This window comes from Pseudorasbora parva, chromosome 4 (genome assembly GCF_024679245.1).
Source record: "Pseudorasbora parva isolate DD20220531a chromosome 4, ASM2467924v1, whole genome shotgun sequence".
NCBI lineage: Eukaryota > Metazoa > Chordata > Actinopteri > Cypriniformes > Gobionidae > Pseudorasbora > Pseudorasbora parva.
In genome coordinates, this window is record NC_090175.1 from 6449269 (window position 1) to 6476916 (window position 27648).

A 27648-nucleotide genomic window follows, 5' to 3' on the forward strand; every position below is an offset into this window, starting at 1 on the left:
CTCTAAATATAGCCTTTTTTCACACTCATTCTATTCCTCTGGTAGACAGAATCTTGTGTAAATCATGTTTAACATTTCATAACCAGTGTAAAAAGCAGTGCTAACCCCACTTCTAATGTCAACAGCAGCTCTATAGTATAATGAAGACAGCCAGGGAAATCATCAGTGTCCCTCTACCTCCCTGATGGATATTTAAAGAGTTGCATTCTCAGAGCCACTTAAAATCATAAAAGACCCTTTCCACTCTTCACACAACATGCTGTCTTTTGCCATCCGGGAAAGGGTACAGATGTATCTGTTGCAGATCCAGCAGGATGCTAAATAGCTTTTTTCCACAAGCAATCAGGATGGTGAACAGACTGTGTCCCTCCCCCATCCCAAATACACTCTCAGAAAAAAAGGTACAGTGGAGGTACAATTTTGTTCCTTGGGGAACAAAACATATAACTGTACCTAGGGTGACCACCCGTCCCATGTAGTGTGTGCACGCACAGCGCTTGAAGCCAAATTCATGCGTCCTGCAAACTGGGACCATGTCACGCATAATTAATGCTTGCTCAAAAAAAAGGTTTGGTTGGCCTCAGGCAGCCAAACCAACATTACTAACTCGACAGTTCAGCACGCTACTGTTGCCACACCCACCCCTCAATTGAACTGCTGTTGTCAACTTTTTCGCTGTTGTCATAATCAAAATGTCAAAATGGAAAATGGAGAAAAATGGAAATTCTGTCTGAGGCACCGCAATCATCAATTAAAAAGAGAAGGAGTGGGTAGAAGAAAGACTGGGAAAATTAATATTTGAGACTGAAAGGTGTTGAGGTGGATACCGAGAGAGCTTTTTGTCACCTCTGCAAAACGTCTTTCTCAATCGGATATGGAGAGTAAAATACGATGTCAAACGACAGACTCACACTGCAAAAAATGCTTGTCTTGTTTCTTGCCAAAATATAAATAAAAAAATATCAAGCAGAAGTAATTGTCTTGTTATGGGAACAAATAACTCAAAACTAAGAGAGTTTTTGCTTAAAATAAGACAAATACTCTGCCAATGGGGTAAGAAAAATTATCTTAATTCAAACAGAAAACAAGATTATTTTTCTTACCCCATTGGCAGATTATTTTGCTTAATTTTGAGTTATTTTTTCCCAAAACAAGACACTTAATGTAAGAATTTTTAGATATTTAGACTTGAAACAAGACAAAAATACTGAGTAAGAATGCTTTTTTTTGCAGTGCAGACTTTACTAACATGGAAGTTCACCATCCTTCCCCCCCTTCTCCTTCCGTGAACCTCTGGAGTTAAACTTTACTTTTAGTTTAACTTTAACTTAACTCATTTTTTTTACTGTTCCTGTGGTGTTGAGCAACTGCAATTACTGTTAATCCTATAATTGTATATTATAATTTATTTAAAGTGAATAAATTGTAATGAAAAAATAACTAAAGTAAAATAGCTAAAGTAAATCGTAAGTGAAAGTGCATCTGTCAATTAATTAAATGTTTAGGGGAATAGGGCATTATTAATATACCATGTAAGGTGTTATGTGCTAGAAATGGGTAAACACTCTCTGCCCGTGGGGTGGGGTACCGCCGCGCCAGGCAGTTTCCCACATTGTCCCTCAGAAACATACCCTTTGTCTCCCCTTGGGCTAATTAGCAGGTGGTCACCCTAACTGTACCTTTAAAGGTACACAATTGGTCCTTAGGGTACAATTATACCATTGTTTTCCTCAGTTCAGTCCTAGTGAGTCGCTGTCCTGCAGAGTTTGACTCCAACCCTATAGAAGCTCTTATTGAGGATTAACAGGTTTAGATGTTGATGTTTTATTGAAAATGTTTGGTCACCATTATGGAGATCAGTGTTTCCTTTAGTTGGGCAGTTTGACTTGGATTTTTATGTTTATGGTTTTTCTTAATGTTAACAAAACACAATCTATTCAAATCAAAAGAAGCAATAAACATAATGTATAATGAAAAATAATGTTTGACTAAACTCATCACTGAATAAAAATACTGATAAATAATATTCACCAACAATATTTTCTTGCTACAGATCTGACATTCTGAATTCTGAACACAGATATCAAGAATCAGCACATGAATCTCAACAATGGTGGTATACTTAATGCTGCAATGCAAGTTGGGAGCCACAAGTTTTTTACTTTGGCGTTGGAGCCAAACTCTGGAGGACATTGTTGGGGAAAATGTAATCATTTATGTTTGAGTTCACACAGGTGTCAACAATCTGTTTCTGCCATGCAAAAACTCCTCCAAGCAGGGGGTTGCGGGACACCTAGTTTGAAGAATCTCCCGGACCAAAAGGTGTCAGATAGGGCCAATTAAATTACACATAGCCACAGCTAAATGCAGCCACATTTTTGATCTTCACACACAAAGTCAAATCTACATCTGCCTCATAAAATTTATGCCAACCACACCTCACACACACACACATTCTCATGTACAATTGTAAAACATCCTTACCATGCTTGATCATCCTTACCTTGCTTATCAGACTCTGGCTCCATTTTAACAGTCAGATCAAAGAATGTACAGTCAGACTTCTCAACAGGTCTGGCGTAGTACAGCGTCAGAACCTGAAAAGAGGAGCACGTCTCAGATTAGATGTTCAAACGCTTTAATCTCGATGTTGACCGTATAAACGCTCATGAACACTCACTGAGAGAATGGCTGTTCCAGTTCCTTTAGCCGTCACATTGAAGTCTGTGTTTATGTCCACCTGTTGAGTGAACGTAGACGTACTTGAGTCAACAGAATACTAAAATCTATTATAGAACAGAGATACAAGGATTTTACTGTACAAACACAACACTATTGATGTAGACATTTAAAAATAATGGATGTAGAAATAACAAAACTTCCAAAATTCCTCACTTCCTATGATAACAAATTGGCATAAGCAGCACACAATTTGAAATGGAAGGAAGCGTTACTCCTCACTTTTTGTGTCCATGTGAGATGCATATTATTTCTTTTAATAGTATATTTGACAGGTCTTTTTCCTGGCACTGCCAGCTCCACGTTCAGAAGGAAGTTTTGTCCGTCCTTCACCTGCGTGTGATACTCTGCCACGGCCTGGAACACCATGATGGTCGCCTGGAAAGCAAAGAAAAGCATTCAAAGACAACTTCTGTTTATCACAGTCAGATGATGAGATGTTACTAGGGTTGTGAATCGATTCAAAGGTTTTCAATTCGATTTAAGATCGATTTTTGCAAATTCAGATTTGATTCGAGACAATTCACATTAAATTTGATGTGATTTGATTAAATTGATTCTGCATTTTTTATGTGCGTTCATAGGATTATTAAAATACTTCCCCCAATGTGTCTTAGTCAGGGTGTGAATTACACAGCGGCCTTCAGGGGTCTGAGAGTGGGCAAAAAAAAAACCTTTTGTCCATTGTTTATTTTAGTTCATGTTATCAGATTATTTTATTATGATTACACATTTATTTTAAAGTGTTGTGTTTAAAGTGTGTAGAAATTTACATAAGCCAACATTTAAAAAGGCTTTAAAAGTATTAGTTCATGCTAACTATTGTGTAGGATAGTGTTAATGGCTATACAACCTTATTAAACCATTCTAGGTGCATTAAACATACAATCCTTCCATGGAGATAATAAAACATCATGCACTTTTCCAACTAATCCTAAACTAACTTTGGTAACGGCGCTTTAGATTACGGCCCGGAATGTACTGCATAATTAAAATGAATTTACAGCATAACTTTCTGTAATTATAGTGTATAAAGTAAGTCCATGTAGGTATATGGGAACAATATGTAATATTCGGGGAATAAAGGGGTACTATCAGGAAAATTATTTATATTGTAAGTATTTTTTAATTAAGGGATAATTATCCGTATAGTTACGAGGTATATTGTGGAAAAATGTGCGGGCTGTAAATTAAAGTGGCTCGTTTCCCTCGTTTCATGTAGTTATAGGGTAAGTACAATAAAAACACAAATACACAATCTGATATCACTCATAGATATTTATTAGAAAAACAACTTAATTCAAAAAAAAAATTGTTTTGTTTTATTTTTTAAATAAACTTTTAATTTCAAATGATAATATCCTGACAGAAAGAGGCACGTTTTGTCCCTTTCTTTTCTTTTCTTTTCTTTTCTTTTCTTTTCTTTTCTTTTCTTTTCTTTTCTTTTCTTTTCTTTTCTTTTCTTTTCTTTTCTTTTTCGTTATTTACATTGATGAATCTTAAACCAAGAAATACTGTCATAATTTAGTAATCGTTTCATATCTGATCAGCTGTTACCAGATGAGACTCTTCAAGCTTTCATGACGTTCTCATGCACATTTCTGAAACACACGAGAACTGGCATCTCTTGTATTTTATTCTTGTTTGTTTCTAATTGCTATTATCATATATTATGTTATTGTTTGTATACTGTTGTGAGCATAAAAAAATTAATTAAAAAAATGACAACGTCACACACACATTTTCGGTGCGTGCCCGTCATGCTTCAAGTTACGTCAAGCTTAAAATCAACCCTCGCATGCACACGCAGATAACTGCTGGTCAGATGAGATATATTGTTATTTTTCTTAGAAACACTCATCGTTTAACTTCAGAAGACATTGATTCATCCATTGGGATCGTATGGATTACTGTAGTTATTGCTGTATGTGCTGTTTGATGCCTTAACACTTAGAAACCCAAATGAGTTTTAATTAGCAGAGATTCTTTATTTTTCTGTGTTCATCTGAGGCAATAAAGTCGCATTTATCTCGGATGACATGAGGGTAAAAGACGAGAAAACGGTGAGGACATTTCGGCGCGCACTGTATTTTCAGTGTAACAGTTACAGAATAGCTGTGAAGTGCCTGTGAAGGAGAGAGGATGCGGATGAAGGCGCAATGTCTCCATTAATTCACACGTAGTATAATCTAATGTTTATTTTAAAGCACTGAATCGCTATCGAATCACAATTAATTTGATTCTTAGCATTCCAAATCAATTATTGACCTAAATCAACAATTCAAAAATATGTTTCAAGATTGATGGATTTGTAATCGATGCATAGAGAACACGAGTGAATCGTGACACTCCTATATGTTACTGTACCTGTGTGGTGCCAGAACCACCATATTGAGACTGTTGTCTGGCCAGCCAGCGCACTGCCTCTCCTGCTCTATCAAAGTCTTTGGCCTTCACAAGCGCCAGCACAGCATAGGCCGTCGCCTCTCGTGAGTGATGAGGCTGTCCAGGAACAGCCCAAAACCTGCCGGCTGATTCAAACACAAAACAGGTAAACTAACAGGACTGTGTTGCTGTTCGCTCAATTAGTTGTATTACGGTTATTGACACCAAAAGGCAGCGATCATTACACTACCCCTCATGAAAAAATACTATAGTATATTATAGGAAAATTACTCTAGTGTTTTTGAATTATACTACAGTAAAGTAACTTAACAAAGAGTAGTACATACTATAATATACTACAATTTACTGTAGTATCTTTACTATAGTATGGTTCAAAACCCCTATAGTATTTACTAGAGTAATTTTACTGATATTTTACTATAATATACTATAGTATTTTTTCACGTGGGTACAAAACTTACATAATTCTTTCAGAACACTAATTGTTAACATGTTGGTGTTACTGACCTCCTCCTTCAGTGGAATGTTTCATCAAGATGTCTTTATTGAGTTTTTCAGCATTGGCCATGGCATAAGACGTCATCGCAACAGCGTAAGGATTGGTCAGTTGTGGAAGTCGACCTTCTAAGAATGAAACAGCCCTCCTGATACTTTCATGCAGACTCTATAAAAGAGTAAAAAATCAAAGTTCTTAGATCTTCAACATACAGCATACAGTATAATTTGTCAAGTTTAATTCATGTTGGTACCTGTATGATTTTAAAAATCACAAAAACTTGTCTGGAGAAAAAAAGGTTTTAGACAGTAATGAAGCCAGATATACTGTGGCAAACAGGGAGGGGCTGAGAGCCGTGAAAACAGCACAAGCCAATGGAATGTTCGATCACCGGGCAAGATTTTCGATGTCTATCATTAAACCGTCTATGTTGCTAAGCCATCTGCTTAGACGGAGTCAAGTGGATATCATTAAAGGGTTACTTCAGCCATTAGCATGTGGCTTTGTATCGGAAGAAACCCTGGAGTATATTCAAATGATTGTGCTTTCCCCCCTCATATCCCCCTGAGACAAGAAATTTATGCATTTAATTTCTGGAAAAATTCCTTCAATGACGCAAATTGACAATATTTGCATCATAGGAGGAATGTTTGGCCAAAGGCTAAAGAGTACAGCCAGCAGAGGGAGCCATTTCCGCATGTTTTCAACCCGCGCATGAGGGATGGAGATCACACTCACAGCTCAGCTCACAGCTACAGGCACCAGTGGTGGAATGAAACGAAGTACAAATACTTCGTTACTTTACTTAAGTACATTTTTCACGTATCTGTACTTTACTTAAGTAGAATCAATAGTGCATACTTTTTACTTTTACTTCGTGACATTTTGCAGCAAATATTTTACTCTCTACTTCACTACATTTCTTTTAGTGTTTCGTTACATTTTCTGATCAGTTTCAGGACTCGAGATTAAGGTTTGTTGGGATAATTAATGGATAATAATAGGCTAATGTATGAACTGACGGTTGCGCTGTTGACAATCGCGCAGCCTCTCGAGGAGAAATGGAAACAAACCAACGCCACTCGTACAGAGACACTCAGAAACATACTGCAGTAAATATTCAAAATGTGAAGGTTTTTATATTTTATAACATATAATACAGTTAAAAAAACATCACATGACACGACCAAGAGTGTGTTTTCCTGGATACCATCACGACTGAAAATGTGACACTGATTTCATGACAGTTCCATAAACAATTAATTAAAATGAGTCACTTACATTTTAAATGCAAAATAAACTGCTTTTGTTCTATTACAGCAGCGAAAATATCTCCAAGATCAGATCACATTTCCACATCAAAACCACAATGCATCTCACAGCAATAGTGTGTTAATGAATGATTCAGTGTTTGAATGAATCGGTTGAATCAAAGATTCAATGAACTGTTCGTAAACAACTGCCTCATTCATGAACGAATCAGCCGTTTGAACGAACCGACTCATTGACTCACTCATTAAGATCTGCCGCCACCTACTGGTAGTTTAGTTTCATGTTTAAACATTCTTTCCAATGTTTCTTATTGTATTAAAAATATATATTTAAAACAATCTCATAACATTATTTAATGCAGTTGTAATTTGTCAGTGTAAATTATTTAATTTAACAACCATATAGCGTTATTCTAATTTAATTTATTGATCAAATTTAAGAATATAAAAGGAAAGCTGAAGCATATCCTATATTTAAGATTAATCCTCAAAAATATGAAGATTTAAATACATCAAAGCTGATGAAAATGTTACTTCTGAATATTGATATTTAACTCTGCAGATCACCCTGATATTGTGAGTCAGAATGTAAACTGGGCAACAGATGATACGCACAATTAGCCTACATTAACCCAAAACTAACTTAATTAAAAAGAAGAAAACAGTATGTGGCGTTTTAATTATTAGAATATAGAAATTAAGAGAATAAATTGTTATACAAGTACTTTTACTTTTAATACTAAAAGTACATTTAAAATCAAGTACTTTTTTTTAATTTTACTTAAGTAGGATTGTCTTTGTACTTCTACTTTTCCTTAAGTAAATATGGCTCTGGTTATTTGTACTTTTACCTAAAGGCCCACTGAAATCAAAATTGAATTTTTTTAGCTTTTAGTATGACTGTGTTAGCCTTTAAGTTATGAGTAAGCTGGTATGTTCGAAAACAATGACACAATTTGCATTTAGGAGATATAAGTATTCAAAATGTACAGTCTCTCACTTCCGTTAAAACAAATCTCAGATTTTGGTGACATCATCGCAGACTTCACTCTCTCATCAAATCTTCTGTCCAATCAAAATGCTCTGTAGAATCTAAAGCCCGCCCCCTACACTGCTGAAGCGGCAGCTGAAATCGGTCAGTTGTTAACACACATTTACTAATTTCTACATGGTGAAAGGCACATAGCACACTATATATATTTGATAGGAAACGATTCAGTGTAAATATGCTTTCATTTGAGGCGAATAATCTGTTTTCACATTAGTTTCACGCACCGCAGCAGCGCGAACACACCTACACAACAACGGCTCTGGTCTAAATTTAGACTACAGACACGAGAGCGCAGCGCGGATCATATGCGCGAGTCAGTGCAGACAACAAACATATCGACCCATTTGAACTCTGCACAGAATGCTGCATTTCAAAGCGATATGGAGGAGATTATGATGATAAACAGTGTTAGAGGAAACTGGCTTTACCAAACAGAGAAAGGTCCGCTCTAGTCAAACTGTATATTAACCAAACACTATTGGCCGTTTCAAAAAAGGGGAGGAGCTGTTAACAGCTAGAGCTGTTTCAGGGGAAATCATGTCAACACATTGAATAATGCGGTGGGTTTCAAAGCTCTTCAATGGGCCTTTAAAGGTCCCATTCTTCGCGTGTTTTCGAAGCTTTGATTATGTTTACAGTGTGCAATATAACATGAGTTCATGTTTTGCGTGTAAAAAAACACAGTATTTTTCACACAATTTACTTATCTGTATACCGGTGTTTCCTCTGTCCTAAAAACGGCCTGATGATTTCCTTGTTCTATGAAGTCCCTCCTTGAAAATTACGTAACGAGTTCTGATTAGGCCAGCGCTTCCCGCGCTGTGATTGGACAGCAGCTTAGCACACTTTGCCCGGAAAGGTCCCGCCTCTTATCATAACGCGCTCAATGTTATTGCAAAAATGTCTATATTGCCTTATCAATTTAAACTGGAATCAGACCCGGAGAATATCGAAGAGGATCGATTACAAACTGGTCAGGAAAGACTTTTGCTGGATGTTTCAGAATGGTAAGCTGTCTATTCAGTAGTTTAAACTGATCATTACAAACCCCAACAATCGATGGTGTCTGAATGAATTACTACACTTTTATATGCTAAGTTTTTCGGATTAGTTTAAATTACCATCTAACGTTAGTTAACAAAGCTAAACAGCGTTGCACTTTGTGTCATGAGTTACATAAACTGTTAAACGGACCGACTTAAATAATAAAATACACTTACCGGTCGTGGCTCATAACCAACGCCTTCTCCAGACAAAGAGGGAACTGTGTCATCTTTTAAGAATAATCTTTCTGCGAATCCGGCAGTAAACTGATTGAGATTGAGGAAGCAGTCCTCAGCAAAATGTGCTGCGAGCAGTTTTATTGATCTCTACGTACAGCGTCCGTGGGAAGGCCAAACAAAGGTGATCTGACTCCGGGATGAAAATAACAGCGTTTCAATGGCATGGCGACAAACACACTCTACAAAAAAAACGCTTACTATTCTCGACCTGCGAGAGCAAAAGGACAACGCCCCCGAATTTGCGTGTTCTTGTGGGCGGAGGGTTCGTCAACAAACGGTTTTAGTTGCGTCGTTGAAGCAGGAAGTGCAGCGGTGTAGTCCAAACCGGCCGTTCGCTGTAGGCTTTGAAAGGGAACTTCTGTTAAATAAAATATCTCGCTTGGCATTGAACTTTGAGCTTTATAATTTTACAGGTATTATTTATGCTCTAACAGCAACATTACACACTAACTAAAGTTTGAAAGATGGAATCGCAAAGAACGGGACCTTTAAGTACTGAGAGTCAGTACTTCCTCCACCACTGACAGGCACTCATTTAAACGGAGCTATGGTGAGTAATGTAAGTCTTTTAACTTCTCAAATTAATTTCTATGAAAGTTAAGTTTGCAAAAGCATGAACTGAAACACGCCAGACTGAACTTGCGTTTTGAATGTATGCTGCGAGTGTAGTCGCGATAACCTCAGCTCTCATCGAGAGAGCTCCTCAGCTCATTTATCTCACTCCTGCAGTTAGTGCTCAGTGCTGTGACACTCGCGCGGTGACTCACTCATTATATTGAACAGACACGTTCAGTTTTTAATTGTAATGTCTTCTCCAACTCAGTCACAGTAATCCAGTAGGTGGCTTTGGGACTGGCCTCACAGGGCAGCGAAGCATTCTGGGAATTGTAGTCTTTCATCCCCATGAGACAAAAATACATTTTCTGTCTTTTCTCAGTCTAGAAGGCACCAAATTCAAAAATAATTTCACATTTCCACTACATTAATGACCCAGTTTAAATACAGATTCATCTTCCCAGCGCTGAAGTACTCCCTTAAGCAAGTTTCTACACTCTAAAAAATGAAGTAATATGAAGTAAAATTAAAATAATATTTTAATAATATAAAAACAAGGTTGTAATAATCTACGGTTAAAAACTGTTATTTGGTAAACAGAAAGTTTCCGTAGGCTACTATACACTGTAAAAAAATACCCATCAAATTTACGGTAAAAAACCGGCAGCTCTGGTTGCCAGAACTTTTCCGTAAAAAATACGGCAGGAACGTTTTAGGTTTTACGGGACAACAGCATATAATTTAAAGGTTTATAATGCGGTAATTACGGTTAAAACTGGTTTATTTTACAGTTAAAAACCCTATAATTTGAAAGTTTATATATAAATAATTATGTGTACACAGTACACTATAAAACAATAATGGTAAAAAAAAAAAATATTGCACCGAAATATTAAATGACCAACTTTCAATTGAAACAATTGAAATGCTAATATCTGTTATTTCCTTTTATATAATTTGACAATCACCAATGACAGTGGTGATGAGAATCACATGATGAATCAAAGCTCATCACACGCAGCTTTTGGAGGGACAATATTAACATATAGAAGGTGCATACACAAACACTAAACACCAAACACCATCATGGTAGCACACATGATGTTTTAAAAATGCAATAAACATTAATTTAACAACATTAGATGTAGCATAAAACCTTAATGTACATAAGTGATTAGAAAAAACTAAGAAGAAACATTGTTAATTCAATGAAAATGCATCAAATACGAAGTGTCACGTGGGGAATTCTGGGAATGTCAATTTACGTTTTTTCACTGTTAATTACACAATGACCTGTTCTTTTTCACTTCGAAAAAGTGTAAATTTAACGGTATTTTACTGTAAAATAAAATAAAATGTATAAACCTTTAAATTATACTGTTTTGAACTGTAAAATAAATGTTTTTTAACCGTAATTATTACATTATAAACCTTTAAATTATATGCTGCTGTCCCGTAAAACCTTAAACGTTACTGCCGTATTTTTTACGGTAAAGTTCTGGCAACCACAGCTGCCGGTTTTTTACCGTAAATTTTATGGGGATCTTTTTTACAGTGTACACTGTAAAAAAAACTACAAAAAACTGTTATTTTTACAGGAAAATGCTGGCAGCTGTGGTTACCAGAGAATTATGAATCTATGCGCACTATGAAATTCAAAATTAAGTCTGTGGTTAGAGGAGGCACAGTTTTTTTTCATTTCTATTAAAAATAAATAGAAAACCAGTAAGTATTACATTAAAATGTAAAGCATAAGATTTATGTATGTAAACTGCATATACATTTTCAATGCATTTGGATTATTTTTACATAGACAAATTAATAAACTAAATATGATTAATATATGCCAGTTATACGTAAATGAAACAGTTAGGAATTATGTAAAAGTACACAGAAAAACACCCATGTTAAATTAACACTTCCTAGTGTTTATGTGTATGCTCACTACTGAGTTAAATTACCATTGAAGCAGTGTTGAAGTTAATGAGATAATTAATTGATGATTGAACATTAATGATGAACACCTGATGATAATCAGCAGAATCACTGAAGGAAAGAGAAACACGAGAACTACAGCTGACTTCAGCCACAGCTTTAGATGAAATCAACTGAAGATAAAAGAAGACATTAAATCTCTGAAGATCCCATCAGAGGATTAAATAACTCCACAAACAACATTACCAGCTTCATGCATTACTAACCAAACTGATTTTATTGTTGTAATTTATATTTTAATTAAAATAATAGTTTTATATGAAGTCACCATGATGGTGAGCAGTGTTTGCTTTAGTTGGGCTCTTGACCCTTGACTTTCCAACATTAGTTTTCTGGCTGCTTTAACTGTGTTTGTAAAGCACTTTTGTTATGGCATGGAAAGTCAAAAAACCATGGCCAGGTGATTTGGCTCTTTAATGATGGTTATATTAATCATCATGTAGTGGCTGAATCACTAAACTCATTCAGATTCTAATGCTCTGGTTATGGAGGTAATGTGTTAATTGTGTAGTATGCGTAATAAAAGCCATGTGGTTTACATTATAAACTCATGCATTGTTGTGGCAATCAAACAACTTGCAGGACCAAAAAAAAGTTTAATCTATGGCATTACTTAGACAAACACAGACATCAAGAATCAGTGTTTGCATCTCTACAATGGTGACAAAAAAAAAAAAAAAAAAATTCAGATGCATAATTTATTCATGCCGCAATGCATGCTGGGACTCATTGGAGAGTTTTGATTGGTGGTACCCAGCATGCACTGCAGCATTAAGCTTTTCATTGATTGTCACCATTGTTGAGATTCATACACTGATTCTTGATATCTGTTTGTGTCTAATAGCTGTCATAGATTAAACCTTTTGTGCACTATTTTTTTTTAAATTCTGCATATTAGATTGCCACGACAGTGCTCATGCTATAGAATTAACTGGCCACTATTATGATTAAACAAAATGAATAACACATAAACAGAGTCTTAGACTCTGAACAAGACCAGTGATCACTAGATGATGATTATATAATCATGAACAAAGAGACAAATCATCTGACCATGTGTTTTCTTGGCTTTCCATGCTGTAACTAAAGTGCTTTATAAACACAGTTAAAGCAGCCAGAAAACTAATGTTGGAGAGTCAAGAGTCAAGAGCCCAACTAAAGCAAACACTTCTCACCATCATGGTGACTTCAAATAAAACTATTATTTTCAATAAAACATCAACATCCACAGAAATAAAATTAGTCTGGTTAGTAATGTGTGAAGCTGGTAATGCTGTTTGTGGAGTTGTTTAATCCTCTGATGAGATCTTCAGAGATTTAATGTCTTCTTTTATCTTCAGTTGATTTCATCTAAAGCTGTGGCTGAAGTCAGTCGTAGTTCTCCTGTTTCTCTTTCCTTCAGTGATTGTGCTTATTATCATCAGGTGTTCATCATTAATGCTCAATCACCTCTTAATTATCTCATTAACTTCAACACTGCTTCAATGGTACTTTAACTCATTAGTGAGCACACACATGAACACTAGGAAGTGTTCATTTAACGTTTCATTTATAAATGATTTACAAATACGATTTTTATTACTGATTCTTAGATAGTGATTCTTTGTAAGTTGATTAATTTGTTTGTTAAAATTACATAATCCAAATGCATGGAACATTTATATGCAATACAAATACATGTTTAGACATTTTTTAAATGCATAAACGTGTAAAGTGACTTACATTTTTAAGATTAACAAAAAATTGTAATTGTCAACAATATTTGCATGTCAAATTAACAAACTAGTTTTTACAGTATTTTCTCAAAAAACGTACAGGTTTTTAATACCAATATTTGTAGTTTTATCAAATAAAATGTTATTATAATCACATGTTGTAAATATAACAAAATATTCTGTTTAATAGTTTACAAAATGTCACTGTGATTCAAACAAAAAATATATATGCTTTTGGGTTTTCTATAATTTTCTTTTGGGATATTACATTGTTTTTCTGTAAATTTCACGGGCATAAGGTTAGATCTATTGCAGTTATTCACCGTATATAGTAAGGAAACTTTGTGTTAACCAAATAACAGTTTTTAACTGTAGCATTTTTACAACCTTTGACCGTTAAAATCACGATCATTTTTTACAGTGTATAGTATGATGTAAAACTGTAATAGATCTAACCTTATGCCCATAAAATTTACAGAAAAACAATGTAAAATCCCAACAGAATATTATTGGAAACCCAAAAACATATTTTTTGTTTAAATCACAATGAACTTTTGTAAACTATTAAACAGAATATTGTGTTATATTTACAACAATATGTGATTATAATCAAATTTGTTTGTTAAAGCTACAAATATTGGTATCAAGAAATACTGTAATACTGTAAAACTATTTTGTTAATTTGATATGCAAATATTGCAAGTTATTTTACAAGTTTATGCACTTTTTTATTTAAATTACATATAAATGTTCCATGCATTTTGATTTTGTAATTTTGACAAACAAATGAATAAACTTAATGAAAATCTTATTTGTAAATAAAACATAAATGAAACAGGTAAGATTCTCAGATGAGAAGCTCACTACTGAGTTAAAGTACTATTGAACCAGTGTTGACGTTAATGAGATAATTAAGAGACGATTGGACATTAATGATGAACACCTGATGATAACAATCAGAATCACTGAAAGAAAGACAAACATGAGAACTACGAATGGCTTCAGCCACAGCTTTAGATGAAATCAACTGAAGATAAAGAAGACATGAAATCTCTGAAGATCTCATCAGAGGATTAAACAACTCCACAAACAGCATGACCTGCTTCACACATTACTAACCAGACTGACTTTCTTTTTGTAATTTCTGTTTTCATTAAAATAATAGGTTTATTTGAAGTCACCATGATGGTGAGTAGTGTTTTCTTTAGTTGGGCTCTTGACCCTTGACTCGCCAACATTAGTTTTCTGGCTGCTTTAACTGTGTTTATAGCACTATTGTTATGGCATGGAAAGCAAAGCTAAAACATGGCCAGGTGATTTTGCTCTTTGTTCATGATGCTATAATCATCATCTAGTGATCACTGGTCTTGTTCAGAGTCTAAGGTCCTTGTTATGTGTGTTTTAATTTTGTTTTATTCATAATAGTGGCCAACTGGCAATTTCATTCTACAGCATGAGTTTCAGCAATGTTGTGGCAATCTAATGATATGCAGAGTTAAAAAAAAGTGTGCAAAAGGTTTTAATCTATGGCAATTATTAGACACAAACAGAATTCAAAAATCAGTTTATGAATCTCAACAATGGTGACAATCAATGAAACGCTGCATGCTGCAGTGTATGCTGAGTACAACCAAGCAAAAGTCTCCCATGGGTCCCAGCATGCATAGCGGCATGAATAAATTATGCATCTGAAATGACAATTTTTTTTGTTACTTTTGCTGTTTATCTTGTTTCATGTTAAGAGTAGATGTTGATCTGTTTTTTTTTTTTTTTTTGCTTGTCACCATTGTAGAGATACATACACTGATTCTTGATGTCTGTGTGTGTGTCTAAGTAATGCTGCAGTTTAAAACTCTTATTTTATAATCCTGCATATTGTTTAATTACCACAACTATCCTGGATATCATACTGTAAACCACATGGCTATTATTACACGTACTACACAATTAACACATTACCTTTATAACCAAAGCATTAGACTCTGAAAGAGCTCAGTGATTCAGCCAGTACACGATGATCATATAATCATCATTAAAGAGCCAAATCACCTGGCCATGTTTCTGTCTTGGCTTTCCATGCTATAAAAAAATGCTTTATAAACACAGTTAAAGCAGCCAGAAAACTAAGGTTAAAGAGACAAGGGTCAAGAGCCCAACAACAACAACAAAAAAAAACTATTCACTATCATGGTGACTTCATAAAACATAAATTGCACAAATAAAGTCAGTCTGGTTAGTAATGCATGAAGCTGGTAATGTTGTTTGTGGAGTTGTTTAATCCTCTGCTGAGATCTTCAGAGATTTAATGTCTTGATTTATCTTCAGTTGATTTAATTTAAGGCTGTGGCTGAAGTCTGTTGTAGTTCTTTTGTTTATCTTTCCTTCTGTGATTCTGCTCATTATCATCAGGTGTTCATCATTAATGCTCAATCATCAATTAATTATCTCATTAACTTCAACACTGCTTCAATGGTACTTTAACTCAGTAGTGAGCACACACATGAACACTAGGAAGTGTTAATTTAACATGAGCATTTTTCTGTGTGCTTTTCCATAATTCTTAATTTAATTTACGTATAACTGGCATATATCAATCACATTCAGTTTATTAATACAACTACATAAATCTTACCTGTTTCATTTATGTGTACTTACAAATATGAATCACATTAAGTTAATTAATTTGTTTATGTAAAAATAATCCAAATGCATTGAAAATTTATATACAATTTAAATACATAAATCTTATGCTTTTTGTTTCTTCTTTTCTTTTCTTCTTTACATTTTTTATGTAATACTTACTGGTTTTCTATTTATATTTATATATAAAAAAAATTAAAAAAATTAAAAAGTACCTCCTCTAACCACGCCTAATTTAGAATTTCATAGTGTGCATAGTTTCATAATTCTCTGGTAACGGCAGCTGGCAGCGTTTTCCCGTAAAAACAAGAGTAGATCCCCATAAAATTTCCGGTAAAAAAACGGCAGCTGTGGTTGCCAGAACTTTACCGTAAAAAATACAGCAACGTAACGTTTTAGGTTTTACGGGACAACACCATATAATTTAAAGGTTTATAATGTAATAACTACGGTTATAAACCATTTATTTTACAGGTCAAAACTGTATAATTTAAAAGTTTATACATTTCATTTTATTTTACAGTAAAATACCGTTAAATGTACAGTTTTTTGAAGTGAAAAAAGGACATTGTGTAATTAACAGAAAAAACGTAAATTGACATTCCCAGAATTCCCACGTGACACTTCGCATTTGATGCATTTTCATTGAATTAACTGTTTCTTCTTAGTTTTTTCTAATCACTTATGTACATTAAGGTTTTATTTTACATCTAATGTTGTTAAATTAATGTTTATTGCAGTTTTAAAAAGTCATGTCTGTTACCATGATGGTGTTTGGTGTTTAGTGTTTGTGTGTGCACTTTCTATATGTTAATATTGTCCCTCCAAAAGCTGCGTGTGATGAGCTTTGATTCATCATGTGATTCTCATCATCACTGTAATTGGTGATTGTCAAACTATATAAAAAAGTACATAATAGACATTAGCATTTCAATAAGTTGGTAATTTAATATTTTAGTTAAATATTTTTTTTTTACTGTAATTGTTTTATAGTGCACTGTGTACACATAATTATTACAATATAAACTTTCAAATTATATGGTTTTGAACTGTAAAATAAACTGTTTTTAGCCGTAATTTCCACATTATAAACTTTCAAATTATATGGTTTTGAACTGTAAAATAAACGGTTTTCAACCGTGATTATTACATTAAAAACCTTTAAATTATATGTTGTTGCCCTGTAAAAACTAAATCATTACTGGTGTATTTTTTACGGTAAAATTCTGGCAACCACAAATTTTACAGGGATTTTTTTTTACAGTGTACTACGGCTACTCACAAATCAGGTAACTAATTGGACCTTGTCTACACACGCTACTGCTCCACGGCCAACACTTTAGTTACTCCATTACACACCTCAGACCCCTTTCTCATCACTCTTAACCTCATACTGACTCCTGACAAAACACGCACTCCTACACAGATCAGCTTTCGGCGTTATCTACGTCCCTCTCTCCTATCCACTATGGTTTCATCCTCACTTCCTCCACCTGCTCAGTTCTCAGCACTGGACACTAACAGTGATACTGACACTCTTTGCTCCACTACCCACAATTTTGAAAACTATGTTTTTTATTAATTTAATTTCATATCTCAGAATGTGAATGTCTTGGTTGTAATTTAACCATTGTTAAACCCTAAATTTTCACTGAAGTTTGAACCACCGCACCACTGCTCTTCCCTGAACATGCTGAATCTGCCATTCAGAAAACTGTATTATAAGGCGAGTCCGAGGGGATAGGGAAGACGAGGGGAGGCAGATCCATAGCTGGAGTAGCTTCCCTCCGTTCCTACAAATTAGCCAATCACAACTGAATATTTCATTTTCAATGGTTAGAGTGTTGAGAAAAAAACATGGCAGAGACAGCTAGTGCCCCTTGGTATAACAACAACCAATCATCGCAGACATAAATTATGAGATTTTAGTTTGAACTACTTCCATTGGTAATCTAGCAATTATGGAGAGTAGAAATATTAAAGATTTGATCGCCAACAAATTTACCAAGATACCATTTGAGTAGCAGCTACAAATTACTTTGTTAAAAGAGCCAGTTAGGCCTTTTAGTACAGATATTTAAAAGGAAAGAAAATTGATTTGTTCTTCAAGTGATTGGCTAGATGAGTTTACTTTTATTGAGTTTTTACTTTTTATGTCTAAAAGATATCCAAAAAGCCATTTTAAAGCAGTTAATAATAATAATAATAATAATAATAATAATAATAATAATAATAATAATATTATTATTATTATTATTATTATTATTATTATTATTATTATTAATAATAATAAAATACTAGGGAGAGTATCCCCAAACAGTTACAATCAATGTGCCTTCTCTACTTTAAAATCTTTAAGCCGCACCTGGTGGTGAAACACATTCACTTACATCAACTGATACAGCACAGATCCCTCTGGCCTCTTGCATGGCAATCACAACAAAGGCTGTCAGAGAGGCTTCGGCGTCTTTGCCTCGTACATCACCCTGGAATAAAACACAACATAAACAGATAAACACAATAAACACTACCACACAGCAAAATCCTCAGAGTTAAATGAACACTGCTGGTGTTTATATGAGTCCACACTCAGAGTGTTAAAAAGTAACACCAAATCAGTGTTATGGCAGTAATGCAACATTAAAGATGCAAGCTGCTGTTAAAACCCAAAGAAGAAGAAGAAGAAATCAGTGTTGGAGTTATCGAGATAATTAAGTAATTGAGCATTAATGATAAACACCTGCTGTTAATAAGCTGTTACCTGATGATAACAAGCAGAATCACTAAAGGAAAGAGAAACACAAGAACTACAACTCACTTCAGCCAAAGCTTTAGATGAAATCAACTGAAGATAAAAGAAGACATTACATCTCTGAAGATCTCATCAGAGGATTTAACAACTCCACACACAGCATTACCAGCTTCACACATTAGTAACCAGACTGACTTTATTTCTGTTATACATCTACATAAGCACTTATTGAGAATATTAATATTGAGTATTTTATGTCACCATTATGGTGATCAGTGTTTTGTTTAGTTGGGCAGTTTGACGACTTCTTAATGTTAGTGTTTCTCTGGCTGCTGTATCTGGGCTTGCTATGGTAAGAAAAGCAGAGAAAACACAATCAGATGCTGTCGGCTGCATGATGATCAGAATATGATCACTGTGTAGTGGCTTAATTAGCCGATCTTATGACTGAGTATGCAATACACTATTAACTTTGTTTTATTGTGATTCTAGAAAAGATCCAGCACTGTTTTAACCAGAAAAGTTTAATACATCTTTTTAAAAACAAGTTGAACAATAAGCAATTTGAACTCCTGCAAGCTTTACTCACACAGAGACATCAAGAATCAGCCTGTGAATCTCAACAATGGTGACATGCTTCATGCCGCAATGCATTCTGGATGAGCCCTGGATGAGTTTTGCATGATGCTCCCAGAATGCGTTGTGGCATTAAGCATGTCACCATTGTTGAGAATCATAGGCTGATTCTTGATGTCTCTGTGTGAGTAAATTTTGCAGGAGTTCAAAGTGCTTAGTGTACAATTGGTTTTAAAAATGTATTCAACTTTTCTGGTTAAATCCATGCTGGATCTTTTCTAGAATAAAACAAAGTTAATAGTATAATGCTCATACTCAGTCATAAGATCGGCTAATAAACCACTACACAACGATCATATTCTGGTCATCATGCAGCCGACAGCATCTGATTGTGCTTTCTCTGCTTTTCTTGCCATAGCAAGCCTATATACAGCAGCCAGAGAAACACTAACATTACAAAGTCATCAAACTGCCCAACTAAAGGAAACACTGATCACCATAATGATGGCATAAACTCTATTGAGAATTAATAAGAGCTTCTGTAGTCGTCTGAAAGAAATAAAGTCAGTCTGGTTAGTAATGTGTGAAGCTGGTAATGCTGTTCGTGGAGTTGTTTTATCCTCTGATGAGATCTTCAGAGATTTAATGTCTTCTTTTATCTTCAGTTGATTTCATCTAAGGCTGTGGCTGAAGTCAGTTGAAGTTCTTGTGTTTCTCTTTCCTTTAGTGATTCCGCTTGTCATCATCAGGTAACAGCTTATTAACAGCAGGTGTTCATCATTAATGCTCAATCATCACAATTATCTCATTAACTCCAACACTGATTTGGTGTTACTTTTTAACACTCTGAGTGTGGACTCATATAAACACCAGCAGTGTTCATTTAACACTGAGGATTTTGCTGTGCACAAAAACAGATTCGGAGACAATAATAAAATGATGTGTACATTTTAATCATTCAATAACACTTTGCAAATTGACGTACAATTATCAGCATTGCTGGTCTCAAAAAAGCTTGGTGTGAATTTGGTGTGGACAGAAATGTTGAAAAATAAGTGGGCTCACATTCCTTCATGAAAAATATTTAACCGAAAAACAAAACACAATCAATTTTATTATTTATTTGTGTATTTTTGGGTGTCTAATATTTTTATTCTGCTGTCTAAAGTTGTTACTTTTAAGTTTAAAACTTAAAACAGTGCATCCGGTGAAAATATTCGCAGCGCTTCACTTTTTCCACATTTTTTTATGTTTCAGCTTTATTCCAAAATTTGTTCAAATTCATTATTTTCTTCAATTCTACAATCAATACCCCAGAATGACAATTTGAAAGAAGTTTGTTTGAAATCTTTGCAAATTTATTAAAAAGAAAAAAAACTGAACAAAAATTAAATAAAATCATGTGTACATAAGTATTCACAGCCTTTTCTCGATACTTTGTTGAAGCACCTTTGTCACCAATGCTACAAGCTTAGCTTACCTATTTTTGGGCAGTTTCTCCCATTCTTCTTTGCAGGACATCTCAAGCTCTATCAGGTTGTGTGGCGAGTGTCAGTGTACAGATATTTTCAGATCTCTCCAGAAATGTTCAATCTGGTTCAAGTCTTGGCTCTGACTGGGCCACTCAAGGAAATTCACAGAGTTGTCATAGTCACTCCTTTTTTTTATTTTGGCTGTGTGCTTAGGGCCGTTGTTCTGGTGGAAGATGAACCTTCACTCCAGTCTGAGGGCCAGAGCGCTCTGGAGCAGGTTTTCATCAAGGATGTCTATGTACATTGCTGCATTCATCTTTCCCTCAATCCTGACTAGTCTCCCAGTTCCTGCTGCTGAAAAACACCCCCACAGCATGATGCTGCCACCACCATTCTTCACTGTAGGGATGGTTTTGGCCTAGTGATGAGCAGTGCCTGGTTTCCTCCAGACATGATGCTTGGGTACTTTAGGTGCCTTTTGACAAACTCCAGGCGGTCTGTCATGTGCCTTTTTACTGAGGAGTGGCTTTCGTCTGGCCACTCTCCCTTACAGGCCTGATTGGTAGAGAGCTGCAGAGATGTTTGGTCTTCTGGAAGGTTCTCCTCTTTCCCCAGAGAAACGTTGGAGTTCTGTCAGAGTTACCATCAGGTTCTTGGTCACCTCCCTGACTAAGGCCCTTCTCCCCTGTCGCTCAGTTTGGCCAGGCAGCCAGCTCTAGGAAGAGTCCTGGTGGATACAAACTTCTTCCATTTACAGATGATGAAGGCCACTGTGATCACTGGGACCTTCAATACTGCAGACATTTTTTCTGTACCCTTCCCCAGATCTGTGCCTCGATACAATCCTGTCTCGGAGGTCTACAGACAATTCCTTGGACTTCATGGCTTGGGTGGTGCTCTGACATGCACTATTAACTGTATGACCTTATATAGACAGGTGTATGTCTTTCATAATCATGTCGTCATAGTGCGATATTGACAAAAAAATTCTCTCTCAATATTGAATGCGCCGCATTCCCCAGATCAAGCCACTTTTGGGCTAAAGAGAAGCAGCACCGGACTGTTGCTCAGTGGTCCAAAGTACTTTTTTGGATGAAAAGTCAAGTAAAAGAAGCGTCAAGTACCCACAGTCAGTGATGGTCTGGGGTGCCATGTCAGCTGCTGGTGTTGGTCCACTGGGTTTTATCAAGGGCAGGGTCAATGCAGCTAGCTATCAGGAGATTTTGGAGCACTTCATACTTCCATCTGCTGAAAAGCTTTATGGAGATGAAGATTTGGTTTTTCAGCACGAACTGGCACCTGTTCACAGTGCCAAAACCACTGGTAAATGGTTTACTGACCATGGTATTACCGTGCTCAATTGGCCTGCCAACTCTCCTGAGCTGAACCCCATAGAGAATTTGTGGGATATTGTGAAGAGAAAGTTGAGAGACGCAAGACCCAACACTCTGGATGAGCTTAAGGCCGCTATCGAAGCATCCTGGGCCTCCATAACACCTCAGCAGTGCCACAGGCTGATCCAGTGCCGCACTGGAGACTTGGAAGTAAACATTCAAAGTTAGAATTGGATAAGATTTGCATATTTAATGAGCTTCGCTCCCCTTCTCAGTTCAGTTCACATGAGGGAGGGATTGTTTTGAAAGCGGCAACCGCAATGATTCTCTCACAGGACTCATAAACGTCTTTATCAAACAAACACAATGATTTATTTCTTATCCACCTGCGATTGATTGGAATATAATTTTTTTTATTACTTGGCCCGCCCGACTGGTGGATATAAGCGCGAACCACACGTGCACACACCCTTGCACGCACGCCCTTCGAATATCAAGTCAAGAGAGAGTGAACAGCGCAGCTTAAGAAAGGAATATTATGATATTCATTGGCCTGCAGACAGTCTTACGTTTTGGTATCCCGTCTGGAAAACACATAGCTGTGGGTCGTTGGGCTTTGCGAGTCTTGGCTCATACATGTCCGAGTCTGATCCCGAATCGCAATGAACCAACAAATAAAAGTATCCTCCAGCCTGTGACACCGTGCTAAGCTATGTTCTGTTAGACACGTACACATAATAAATACGAACTGTAACAATGCAATACTATCACATATGGTGTTGCACCATTCCTGTCAGATCCAATATAGAAGGCACAGCATTGTGTTTTAATCTCAATATGTCTTGTTTACAAATGATTCCGCAGTGAAATGAAGCAAACACACGTACATATCTTCCCCACGTGAGCTGGAACTTCAATAAAAATAAATAAAGTATCACACATTCCTAATATTATGATCGGAAGAAAGCTTATGCAGCGACTGTGTTCTTCCCATAGACTGAAGGTTCTTCCACAACCAGGAATAGCCCAATACATTGCTATATTCTTCGGGCATGTTTATTGCTGCTGGCTAGCATTATCCGAACAGCTCCCTCAGTTGGTGGGCGGGGCTACTGAATTAAGGTACGTTCACACCAAACGCAAATAGAGCATCTGGAGCGAATGATTTCCATGTTAAGTCAATGGAAAGGCGCGTTGACACGCTTCTGGAGGTCCTGCGGCGCGATAGACGAGTTTCATGCGGCGTGATGGACGCGATTCCGCCTCATTTGCGCATCCAGTTCGCGCGAATTGAGCGTCTTGCGCGATACGCGCTAGTGGTGCTTTTTGTGCATTCACGCATTTGAAGCGAATGCGCGTCTACGCCCCAGTTGAAAAATTTGATCTTGGGCGGCAATTCTCGCCGCGTTAACCAATGAGGAGCCTGCTTGCTGCTGCCACGTGATGAGGAACCCTGCATATAATTTAAAAAAATACTGATATTCTGTCACTAAATGTAGTTTTAATGCTTTTCAGCTGGTAATGTAGTTGTTTAAAGCTAAAATATGTGGTTTGCCTAGGATGTTTTACTCATAGACAGAGCCTATTTAAAAAGAACACTCTTGCGTTTTTGGAGTTGTGAGATCCAGGCGATCTCCGGGCGCTCAGCGCTCGTTAACCCCAGCGAGAGCAGCCTTTCCTCGGCCAGTCCTTCTGGCGTTTGCCACTGGCTCGGATGTCTCTGTAGAGGTTAAACATGACATATACTTTGTCTTGAGTACATCTAATGGGCGATCTTTGGTCCAATTAATCTATTGTTGCCTACCAAATCATTTTGACTGAGGGCCAAAGTGGAGTTTCATAACTTTATAGTTTATTTAAATATACATGCAGTGAAGATAATCCAGGTAGTGCGTTGGCTAAACCACATGTGTGGCTGTTAATGCTTAATGTATTTTACCTGTGGTGCCTTTAACACGCGTCTATTTCGCTTCAAATGCTCAATTTCTACGTGTGTCCAATTAGCTGCGGACGCGCGAATGGATTCAAAATGTTCATGCGTCAAACTAGACGCAGTAGATGCGATTTCGGCGCTCAATTCACGTTTGGTGTGAACGTAGCGTTAAACATGCTTATTCTGTAGAGGCTCGCCACACGATGATATCAGGATGTGGCATATTCTGAAATCGATAATTTTTTGGGCCTGGTGTCTATAAAAGCTTTTCTTTAACTAACAAGGAAGTTTTCAGCTCTGAAACCTACAGGATATTCTTATATTTCCATGACCTTTTATATATATCAAAAGGTCAAGGGAAAGATGATTTCTCAATTCATCACCCCTTTAAATGATATAAATATATAGTAAATCATGCAGTGAAAGTATTGTAGAATTTTGAGGAAAATAATGATTTTAATCCATCTTGGAATAAATGTACTACATTTATATAGTGCTTTCAACAGACTCATGGCCACCAAAGCGCTTTTACATCTTGCCTCACATTCACTCACTCATTCATACACCGACGGCGCTGTCAGCCATGTAAGGCTCCATCCAGCTCATCGGTAGAAGCTGGGGTCTGGTGTCTTGCTCATGGACATGAGTACATAAATACTTTACGGATGCACTGTAAATTTATAGGATTCTGGATAAACTGCTGTCAGCTGCATTTTATCATGGCTTTGAGATCTTACTGTAGTTCACTAGTGATTATTTCACTAGTGAACTACACAGATAAATAAATCCCTGGTTCTGGATCATTTCAGCATTATTTTCTGAAGACAAATAGGCAACATTCCACTTACCGTCATCTCACTTTGATGTACAGCTGCCTCCTCTTTAAAGGAGCCTTCTGGCTGTTGTTTGTGGAGAACCAGCCACTTGAGGGCGCTGCAGATCACATTGTCTTCTAGAGCAACAAATTTACTGGCCATGGCGAAGACTTTAGCCACATATGCAGTCAGCCTTTAACAGACAAAACAAATTATAAAAATGAAATTTATAAACAAGTTATAATTATTATTGCTTTTAAAAACAATATTAAATGATAAAATATGTAAGACAGGAAAAAACAGACGTGCAATGAAACAAAAAATAAGTTACCATGTGCTGCTCAGTCTGTTTTCCCCGGCAGTGTAAGAGCCATCTGATTTACGGTAACCCAGCTGCTGCTGATAACCTTAATATAAAATAAGATAAAGAAAAATATTTATTAATTTATTACCTATATTTTATGCTTTTGATCGAACGTTTTCAGGAACGAATCTTAGAGTTGTTTTATTTGTTATTCTTTATATCTGTTGTATCCTGCTGACCTGTGCTGATGTATTTAATGGCTTCATAACGGCGCTCAATGCCAACAGCCTCCCACTGGTTGGTGCTGTCCAGATAATGAGTGGCAATGACAGGTAGAGTCATGTAGATCATGTTCTGCTCTCCATCACCACTCGGCTGGACAATGAGCTGACCCATGAAGTCTCCACTGATGGCCTGCTTGACTGTCTGAGAGATCTCTCCACCTGGAAGAAGGAACGAGGAATCGCAGTCTGAGAATTCAGTCTTATTGGCTTGTCATTCACCAAGCATGGGTATGCACAAATATGTGCATAAAATGTGTGTATGAACAAATCACAATGAATTCACCAAATATTTAGTAATTTTTAGGGGCCAAGCACCGAAAGTGCGGAGCCCCTCTTGAAATCGTTAGCGTTCTTATTATTCTTCTTCCGCTTCTTCTTCTTCTTCTTCTGCTCTTGAGTCTATGGCAGCCCATAAAAAAACGATTGCGGGAAAGTTATGAAAACCAACTTTTTCGAACTCCTCCTAGGCCATTAGGCAAGGCAAGGCAAGTCAAGTTTATTTGTATAGCACATTTCATACCCAATGGCAATTCAAAATGCTTTACATAGAAATTAATTAAAATAGTGGTAACAAATGCATGAGAAAAAAAAGAATACCATATGGACGAATAAAGAATTAAAAACAAGCATAGTTAAAACAGTCGTAAAGATATAGTAATTAAAATAATAATAAAAAATAAATAAATAAATAAAATAAAATAAAATAAAATGGTCAAATCCACAATAATGATCTGATATAAAAATAAACATTCTTCAGTTTACAGCCTACATACATGTACCATCTTTATTAGAGCACCTCTCATTCATTTCTTTCTCAAACACGTTCATAACATCCATTTTAATCACTATTCCCTGATTTTTACTCAGGAACCTTCTTGTTAAAACCCTTACTCACTCATCATACCCTCCACAGATTTACACATACTCAAACCTTATTGTCAAACTTACTATTTCCATCAAACCCAGTTTTCACTCATCATATTCAACTCAAAAGAACATATAAAATAAACAATAACCAGAGATAAGAACAAAGGTAAACTAAAATAATTATAAAAAGAATAAAGAGATAAGATAAGGTGCAATCAGTCGGACGTACAGTGCTCAGTGCTCATTCAGTAAACGCACAGCTGAACAGATGTGTTTTGAGTCTGGATTTGAATGTGGCTACTGTTGGAGCACATCTGATCTGTTCAGGAAGCTGGTTCCAACTGCGGCTGGCATAATAGCTAAAAGCAGACTCTCCTTGCTTTGAGTGAACTCTTGGTATTTCTAACTGACTTGATCCTGCTGATCTGAGTGATCTGTTGGGTTTGTATTTAATCAGCATATCTGCGATGTATTGGGGTCCTAGGTCATTGAGTGATTTATAAACTAGTAATAGTACTTTAAAATCGATCCTAAATGTAACTGGAAGCCAGTGTAAAGACCTGAGGACTGGTGTGATATGGTCATATTTTCTGGTTCTGCTCACAATCCTGGCAGCAGCGTTCTGTATGAGCTGCAGCTGTCTAATGGTCTTTTTGGGAAGGCCAGTGAGAAGGCCGTTACAATAGTCCACCCTACTGGTGATGAAAGCATGAACGAGTTTCTCTAAGTCTTGCCTGGAGACAAAACATCTAATCCTTGCAATATTTTTCAGATGATAGTATGCTGATTTAGTTATTGCTTTGACATGACTACTGAAACTCAGGTCTGACTCCAAAATCACTCCAAGATTCCTGACTTGATTTTTTGTTATCAGGCCTTTAGCCTCAAGATATGCGTTCACCTTGAGAATTTCATTTTTGTTACCAAATGTAGTGATTTCGGTTTTGTCTTTGTTTAACTGAAGATAGTTTTGGCACATCCAGTTGTTAACTTCATCAATGCATTTGCACAGCGAGTCAATGGGGCTGTAGTCATTAGGTGATAGTGCTAAGTAGAGCTGGGTGTCATCAGCATAGCTGTGGTAAGCAATATTGTTCTTTTTCATTATTTGGCTCAGTGGCAGCATATACAGGTTAAACAGGAGAGGTGCTAGAATGGAC

General features: G+C 36.2%; 1 protein-coding gene across 2 annotated transcripts in view; it reads right to left on the bottom strand.

The window, feature by feature from the left end:
• Positions 1 to 27648, bottom strand: part of LOC137072758 (complement C3-like) — an 83904-nt gene that overhangs the window by 26900 nt on the left and 29356 nt on the right. For both annotated transcript variants that reach the window (XM_067440681.1, XM_067440680.1), the window contains exons 23-31: positions 25577 to 25780; positions 25365 to 25440; positions 25067 to 25226; positions 18542 to 18637; positions 5653 to 5809; positions 5107 to 5270; positions 2962 to 3117; positions 2681 to 2740; positions 2504 to 2597 (exon numbers count right to left, since the gene is read on the bottom strand). In XM_067440681.1, coding sequence (XP_067296782.1) covers positions 2504 to 2597; positions 2681 to 2740; positions 2962 to 3117; positions 5107 to 5270; positions 5653 to 5809; positions 18542 to 18637; positions 25067 to 25226; positions 25365 to 25440; positions 25577 to 25780 — 1167 coding nt within the window. The remainder of the gene's footprint in view (positions 1 to 2503; positions 2598 to 2680; positions 2741 to 2961; positions 3118 to 5106; positions 5271 to 5652; positions 5810 to 18541; positions 18638 to 25066; positions 25227 to 25364; positions 25441 to 25576; positions 25781 to 27648) is intronic.